At 56.2% G+C, this 8,358-nt stretch overlaps 1 protein-coding gene across 1 annotated transcript; it reads left to right on the top strand.

Moving 5' to 3' along the window:
* Positions 1-5,624: 5,624 nt before the first annotated feature.
* Positions 5,625-6,998, top strand: CSF3 (colony stimulating factor 3). The gene is made up of 6 exons (XM_075559649.1): positions 5,625-5,637; positions 5,760-5,914; positions 5,963-5,971; positions 6,168-6,275; positions 6,420-6,566; positions 6,834-6,998. The coding sequence occupies exons 1-6, from the start codon at positions 5,625-5,627 to the stop codon at positions 6,996-6,998; spliced, it is 597 nt and encodes a 198-aa protein (XP_075415764.1).
* The last annotated feature ends 1,360 nt before the right edge of the window (positions 6,999-8,358 follow it).

Below are 8,358 nucleotides of genomic sequence, written 5' to 3' on the forward strand. Positions count from 1 at the left end.
GAAACTTGCTCTTGAATGTCGAAGAAATTCAAACCTCGAGTTGCCAGATTGAAGGATTTTTATGGGCAAAAGTTTGAATGATGCAGGAAGCCAACAGCAGAAGATGGAAGGCCCTTCGGATCTAGAACCCCGCCCTCTGCGGCTCCATCTCCAACACAAACAGCAGGCAGGTCCAGGGGCAGCCACACTGGGGAGACATTCGCGCCTTCGAATGAGCCTCCATTTGGTGGTCAGTTATCATCAGTTATCATCCCAATGGCAGCGTGTTCTGCCTGGAGGACGAAGTTCAGAAGTGGACGAGAGGGGGGCAGTGGAGAGGGAAGGACGCCCAGGAGGAAGTGGGGTGAGTGAGGTCGCGCTGGAGGACCACCATGGGGACGGTGTGCATGGACTGTAGGAAGGACTCCTGGTCCCTCGGTCAGCCTTCACCCAGTTCACGGTTTTTAAGATGATGTTCTTAAAAAGACCTAGAAGGGAGGAACACACAGAGTCCCTGTCCCGGAAATACTTGGCACCTTTTCAGGGGTAGCATGTGACAGACCTGAAGGGACAGAAGGAAGACGTCCAAGTTGTGCTCAAAACTCAAAGCACCCCTGCCATCGAGTCCGCACTGGCTCCTCGCAACCCCTGTGGGTGTCCAAGACTGCGTCTGAAGCCCGGTCTTTCACTCACAGGGCTGCTGGTGACCGCCCACGGTGACCGTGTGGATCATAGCCCAACACTTAACCAGGACACCACCAGGGGTCCCGGGACTGACCGCACCAGCGAGGGCTGCGATGCTGGTGGGGCTCACTTGGCCACGTGACTGGAAAATATCCTGATTTTTCCCAAAGAGAGATGACCCCAAAGTATGTAAAAATGATCAAAATATCATTAATATCACACACAAGTAGAATTTTGCTGAAGGTCATTTAAAAACAGCTACATTCGTCCACCGACAGGGGCTGCCAAAGAATCCAACCAAATTCAGAAAAGGTTTAGTAAAGGGGGGATCTTGATGCCAGTGTCAGGTAGATCTTGGATGAAATCACACAACACAAGATGATGTTTAGCAAAGTGTCCAACTGTGTGGATCATAATGAATCATAGGTAACATTGTGAGGAATGGGCATTCCTAACTCTAAATTGTGCTCACGTAGAACCTGTACATAGACCAAGAGGGAGCTGTTTGCACAGAAAAGGGGGAAGTGGTGAAGGTTTAACATCAGGAACGGTGTGTTTAAACGTATCATACCTCTTCGGTCTGTATGTTGAGCCAATAAGCTGAGAGACTGGGCTGTAGGGAGAACGTATCCGGACAACCTGTACAATACAGATGACGTGAAGGGACGTGAGGCAAGTGCTGGTGGAAAGCGAAAGACTGCAGCCTTCAGTGTGAATCGTAACTCAATGTCAAAAATACCCTCACAAATGGACCGATCGACGACGTCATGCTAACTGAAGACAGGGTTCAAGGATTCCAATCAGTGCTCACGGACACAGCAGCCCCCAAAGTCAAAGGACGCTGCATTGGGCGAATCTTCTGCAGAGACTCCTTGAAAGTATTGAGAGGCAACGATGTCACTTTGAGGGCTGAGGCACACTTGACCCAACCCGTGAAACTGTCAATCGCCTGATACGCACATGAGAGCTGGGGAATGAGGGAGACCTGAGCAGACTCTTGTTCTTCACGTTATTGTGAACTAAAGAAGGTTCTTAGGGCGAATCATAGTTTCACATCCAACCATTCAAGCACAGTCTGATCCACCTCGCCACTGCAATGGCCCCAGTGAACTATCCACCGCTTCCCCTACTTCCTCCCTGTTTCCTATGGCCGATTCTTCTTCCTTAACCCTCTGAACCTTGCGTTCGGGGGGAAGGCGGCCGTTGCCTTAACGGCTGACTATTCCGACGTGGAGTTGCGTTCAGTTGCAGGCGTGAAGGTGACTAAGGGCCACAGCCTTGGGGGTTCCGCCGGTCTCCATCTGACCAGTACACTTTGTCTCTCTTATGCTTTTGAGTTCCATCCCACCTTTTCCTTACACAGTATTCTATCCCGGACCTGCTAGTGTGATCCTTTGTGGAACAAGTGGTAGTGGTAGGTGGGCACCAGCTGGTTGCTCCAGTGTCGGGGTGGTGGAGACCCATGTCAGCCTGGCCCATTGGTCTATGGCACGAATGGTTTCCTGCGTCTCTGATGTTCATCCCTCCTCCTTCCTCCGAATGGGTGCAGACCGGCTAACCTGAGGGTGGTCGCTCAGGGGCTTTGTAACCTTCCGCTCACTGCTCACCAGATTGGCTGGAGAAGACTCTGTGGACTGTGTGCCAATTGACCTGTGGGCCCCAAGACTTGGGTCCTGATCCCCTGGATACAGCGACTGTGTCCTCAGGTCATGCCCAAGAAGTTGCTATAACTTTCTTCCCTGTGAGCTCCCACTCGTGGGCAGATTTGCAGCTAAAGCAAACGGTCCCGGCTCCACCAGGCTGGCTCCAGAAGAAAGCACTGCCTGGTCTCGCACGGCTTCCCCCTGCTGCTGTTCGAGCCCATTGTTTCAGCCACTGTGTCGACTGATCTCCTGGAAAGGGGGTGGGGGGCGGAGGGGTGTCTTCCTCTTTTTGTTGACCCTCTACTTTCCCAAATAGGATGTTCTTTTTTCAGGAACTAGTCTCTCCTGATGGCACGTCCAAAATAACGTGCAAATAGGCCTACCCAAATATCCTCGGTCAAGTCCATACACATCGTGGGAATAGTCTCACTTCTTTTCCCGCCTCTCATTCAGCCAGAGTGTTCATAGATCCCCACCGTTGTTTCAGGATGGTGCATGCCACGGCTCTCCCCGCGGTTGCCCTCCACACTTGCAAACCTCCCAGTGCCATCTCCTGCCCAACCCCTCACTTACTGCGCCCTGCCTTCCCCAAATGACTGCTATCCTTCTGTGCTTGCCTACTTTCACTCAGCGTGACGCCTGCCGGGCTCCTCCACGTTGTGAGGCGTGTCGCAGGCTCACGGTCACTCTTTAAAGCTGCACAGAACTTCAGGGTGTTCACGTGCATGGAGGCGGCCTCTCCCTTTGCCGTTGTGCACGATGGGCACGGGTGTGCATGCCTGTCTCCGCCACGGCACTCATTTCCCTACGATCTGTTCCAGGGACCACGAAGGTCTTGTGGTATTTCTGCTCCGGTTTCTGAGGAAGAGCCGTGCACATTCCACGGTGGTGACACAGTGCCACCCCACCCCCACCCCCAGCGGGGTCTGAGCATTCGTGTCTCCCCGGCTTCACCAGCACTTTTTTTAGAAACATCGCTAGTGGAGCTGGGGTGAGCTGGCACCTCATCCTGGTGGTTTGATCTGCATTGGTGAAGGATGGCCAGCATGTCTTCCTAAGCGTGTTGGGGATGAGGACATAGAAGACACAGTGAGGGGCTTCTGTGGTGACATGTCTGTCGTGTCCTCTGCCCACTGTTTCATTGGGTTGCTTGTTGAAGTTGTTTGTTTGAATCGTTCTATTGAGGACTCGTACAGCTTAGAGCAACGCATCCATCCACTGTGTCCAGCACATCTGTAGTGTTGCCATCATCATTTTCAAAACATTTTCTTTCTGTTTGAGCCCTTGGTATCAGCTCTCCGTTCCCCCCCTTTCCCCCACCCTCCCTCATGAACCCCTGATAATTTATAAACTATTCTTATTTTTTCCTGTTTACACCGACCGATGTCTCCCTTCATCCACTTTTCTGTTGTCCCTCCCCCTGGTAGGGGGTTATATGTAGATCATTATGATCGGTTCCCCCTTTCTCCCCCCCACCTTCCTCTTCCCCTCCTGGTATCACTACTCTCATTATTGGTCCTGAGGGGTTTATCTGTCCTGGATTCCCTGTTTCCACTTCTTTTTTTTTAAATCATTTTATTAGGGGCTCATACAACTCTTATCACAATCCATACAGCCATCAATTGTGTGAAGCACATTTGTACATTCGTTGCCCTCATCATTCTCAAAGCATCCACTCTCCACTTAAGGCCTTGGCATCAGCTCATTTGCCCCCTCCCTCCCCACCCCCAGGTGTTAAAGTTTTCTAGAAATTTTAGAGATAAGTCCCTTGCCTGGCCAGGCCATTGCCAGAACCCCTACCACCACCCCACCAACTCCAAATTGTGGACTCCCTGTTCATTCTTCTGATCAAATCTTTTTTTTTTTTTTTTTAATTTCCGATGAAATCTCTTGATGCCTCTAATTTTAGGAGGTCCTTCCTGGTCGCCTATTGGTGCCAGGAAAGGAACAACCCGGTTTTGGAAGAAGTACAGGCAGAAGGCTCCTAGAGCTGGATTTGGAGGGCTGGCCTCACACATTCTGACACTTCTCAGGAGGATCCTGAGTCCCTGGAGGAAGACATCCTGCTTAGTCAAGTCGAAGGTCTTCAAGAGGACCTTCGATGAGGTGGATGGACACATTGGCTGCAGCCACTGTCGGATGCTGCTGGTGCAGGCTAAGGCACCAACACCCAGATTCTGAGACAGTGACTGGCCCCCTCCACTCCAGCCCTACACACACACTCCGCCGAGCGCGTCCCCTCTGGGCCTCACTCACTGCCGGGGCGACAGTCAAGGTCGATGGACGGGTTTCCAAGACTCGTGGTTTACAGGTGTAGGAAGCCCCATCTTTCTCGTGAGGCGTGCCTGGCTTTGAACTGAGAACCTTGTGGATCACACAGCTCCGTGGGTACCCTGTAGCCCCGGGCTCCTCTCTAGAGAAGCACGGGGACCGGGCAGTCATGGCGGCAGAGGAATGGTAGTGCGGGAGGTGGAAGAGCAAAAGCAGGTGAGCCAAGAGTCACTAAGGGTCTTGCTTCACTTGGGACAGATATCCGGTTTCTTCTGGCTTCTGCCAGGATTCCGGGGGCTTAAAGCAATGAGTCACGAGGGGAGGGTGAGGACTGGGGAGTTCCCAGCTAACCAGCTCCAGAAGGACAGTCCGTTTCTTGGGGTGGTGCCTATCAAAGCTGGGGGCCGGGGGGGGGGGGCGCAGCAGCAGAAGGTCTGACTCCCAATCTCTACTCAGCTTCCTGGTCCCTCTGGAGGGGACCCTGAAGGCAGCTTCCTGGGAGTTTGGAGATCAGGAATGGGGGTTAATAGCTTCTCCCTCACTCTCAAAATCAGGGAACTTGGGGGCATGGATAGTTGAGAATCTCTGGGTGCCCCAGGCGGGGCTGGAGGAGGGCGCGGGCGTGGGAAGGGCAGACCTTCCTCTGGCCTCCTTCCTCCCTGACCGGTCTGATGGACCGCAGCCTCCATGGCTTTGACTCTGGGCCCAGTCTTTGTCCAGCTGGTCTGATCAAACACCCTGCGGCACTTGGGGGCTGGGTGGGGCCAGAGGGAAGGAGGTGACTGAAGGGGGCCAGACGTCAAAGAGGAATCAGAGATTCCACAATTTCACAAAACTTTCGCAAATGGTTTTTGTGATCCCCCCCCCTGCATTGCCCTGAACATCACATTTGCATAAATCCGGGGAAGTGATTACTAAGGCACCAGGTAATTTCCTCCCAGGCCTCAAGGGTTCTGTATAAAGGCCCTGGTGAGCTGGCCGCTGGCATTGCCCAGAGCCTGCAGCCCAAACCAGCCAGACCCACAGCTGACCTGCTATCCAGAGCCCATGAAGGCGACCGGTGAGTGGCGGGTCCAACGGGAGGGAAAGTGGCTGCCGGTGGCCAGGGGGCACTCAGGCTCTGGGGATGAGGGTTAAGGCCACCCAGGCCCAGCCTGTGACTTGAGGCCCGTCTGCCCCCAGCCCTGCTGCTGCTGCTCGGCCACAGCGCACTGTGGACAGTGCAAGAAGCCTCCCCGCTGGGCGCAGCCAGCTCCCTGCCCCAGAGCTTCCTGCTCAAGAGCTTGGAACAAGTCAGGAAGATCCAGGTGGATGGGGCCTTGCTGCAGGAGAAGCTGGTGAGGAGGGGATACTGCGGGGTGGGGGGGTTGGGCTCCGATGCCCAGGTCAGGGAAGTACCAGGACACCCCACCCACCCACCCACCCACCCCTGCCTGGAGGAACCTGGGATGGGCTGGGGGAAGTAGAAGCACTGGGCAGCAGTTGGGGCAGGGCAGAGCAGCCTGGCGGACACTGGGTGAGGGCAAGGGCAGAGAGGTGAGGCCTCAGGGGGAGGGGCAGCCCTTCCTCACTCTGTACCCCTCCCCCCAGTGTGCCACTCACAAGCTGTGCCACCCTGAGGAGCTCCTGCTGCTGGGACACTCTCTGGGCATCTCACAGGCTCCCCTGGGCAGCTGTTCCAGCCAGACCCTGGAGGTGGTGAGTGTCTAGAGGCCAGGAAGGAGGAGCGGGGACGTATAGGCCCTGTGCCTAGGCTCCCCAGTTCCCCAGGTGCCAGGCCAGGGACCTGGGGGGGAGGGTCCCAGCCAGCCAGCCCCCAACGCTCATCTTCGGTCCCCGTAGACAAGCTGCCTGAGCCAGCTCCACAGCGGCCTCCTCCTCTACCAGCGCTTCCTGCAGGCCCTGGCTGGGATTTCCCCCGAGGTCGCCCCCACCCTGGACCTGCTGAAGCTGGACATAGTCGACTTTGCGACCTACATCTGGCAGCAGGTGAGGTGTGCCAAAAGGAGGGGCTGTCTGTGCCGGGGGCTTGGGCTGTCCTTCAGAGCGGGATGGGGGCATCCTTAGGACAGTGCGTCCCAGGGCCAGCTCTCTGCTGGCCCACCTCCACCCCTAGTGGGCAGCAGGGGGCAGCTTACCGGGGCCCGAAGAAGAGGCTGGGCTTCAAGTCCCAAGCCCATCACTCACCACGTGATGGTCAGCCTGTCGGCAGTACTGCCCCTCAGCAGGACTAACAACGGCCCTATCTCCCCACAGATGGAAGACCTGGCCACAGCCCCCACCGAGCAGCCCCCCCGGAACCCCATGCCGACCTTCTCCTCTGCCTTCCAGCGCCGGGCGGGGGGTGTGCTGGTGGCCTCCAACCTGCAGAGCTTCCTGGAGCTGGCGTACCGGGCTCTGCGCTACCTTGCCTCGCCCTGAGCAGGCCTTCCCGTGCGGCATATTTATCACTATTTAATATTTATGTTTATTTAATCCTGTTATTTAACAAAGGTGCCCAGACTTCTGGGCCCTTCCGGCTCGGCTCCCTGCAGCAGGGAGGCAAGCCCCGCCCTCCGGTCCCCTGGACTGGGAGGTAGATAGGTAAATACCAAGTATTGAGCCCCGCGATGACTCCCGTGCCCGGCTATGGTGGGCACTGGGAGGAGCCGATCTGAACCTCTGCCCCGAGGGTACCCACCTTGGGGCCCTGGGGAGCAGCAGGTCTCCCACGTGGGGGACAAGTCACCCTGTTTAATATTTAAACGGCAGTGTTCCCTTCTGGGACCCTGTAAACCACCTTGCCCCAGGAGACCACCTTGCCTCTCACCCCCAGCCAATCCCCCCTTCCTTCCTGGTCTCTGTGTCACCCACCAAGTGGAGTCCTGCCACAGGCAGAAGCACCAGGCCTGGGGCCCACCACTTGACTGGAGGTCTGAGCTTTCCTTTAGAAGCTGAGGACTGGCATCTTCCAGGTGCCCTCCCTGTAGGGCCCAGCTGACTCCACACTGGGCCCTGCTCCACATGGCACCAGACCTCAGGCTCCTTTAGAAGCAGGGCAGATGGTCAGGTGTCTGACCTCCTGGGCTGGGATTGGAGTGCTATGGGGGGCGGGGGGGGACTATGTAAGAGAGGCTGCCCACACTTTGTCAGTGCGGCCAAGCTTGAGGACAATAAAGTGTTACGTCTCCACAAAGTGTCTTCCTCCTCTTTGGTCCAGCTGGTGCCCAGCCAGGGGTCAGGGGTGGCAGAGAATGGAGAATGGTGGGTGGGGCCGGAGGGAGGTTCTGGGAAATGCAACCCTTCTACCCACCGCCCAGTGGTTCCAGGGACTTGGGAGTAGCCAGCGTCTTCCTCCCACGGGGCGGCTGATGGAGTCGAACTGCTGACCTTGCAGTTAGCAGCTCAGCTCCTCACTCGCTCCACCAGGGCTCCCACTCAGCCTTTTAGCTGGATTTGTTTACTTTGTGTGTGCAGACACTGGGCTATGCACAGGGTCTCACAGTGACTGAGGCAGGCAGCCCTTGCCTTTGGAGAGCTACAGCCTGGCGGGGAAGGCAGAGGGCAGGTGGGCCCCCTGTTGGTGGGAGACAGGACTCTATCCCACCTTCTCCAGGCCCAGCCAGAGTACAGGCCTCACGCATTTACTGCCTCCTGTACACACACACACCCTCCGCACTGCACATTCCACGGGACATTGTGCCGGACCTTGAATTCCCCTCCCTGACCAAGCTGCCTCTGGCCTGGAGCCGTTCACCCTGCGCGTCAACTTCCTGCCCTCAGGTCACACATGACAGGGCCG

Source organism: Tenrec ecaudatus, chromosome 10 (assembly GCF_050624435.1).
Source record: "Tenrec ecaudatus isolate mTenEca1 chromosome 10, mTenEca1.hap1, whole genome shotgun sequence".
Lineage (NCBI taxonomy): Eukaryota > Metazoa > Chordata > Mammalia > Afrosoricida > Tenrecidae > Tenrec > Tenrec ecaudatus.

What these genes read in the sequence shown, in the direction of transcription:
- CSF3 (XM_075559649.1), top strand. An exon ending in CCAGCCAGACCCTGGAGGTG is followed by an intron (nt 6,276 to 6,419) that starts GTGAGTGTCTAG and finishes CGGTCCCCGTAG; the next exon opens with ACAAGCTGCCTGAGCCAGCT. An exon ending in CGACCTACATCTGGCAGCAG is followed by an intron (nt 6,567 to 6,833) that starts GTGAGGTGTGCC and finishes ATCTCCCCACAG; the next exon opens with ATGGAAGACCTGGCCACAGC.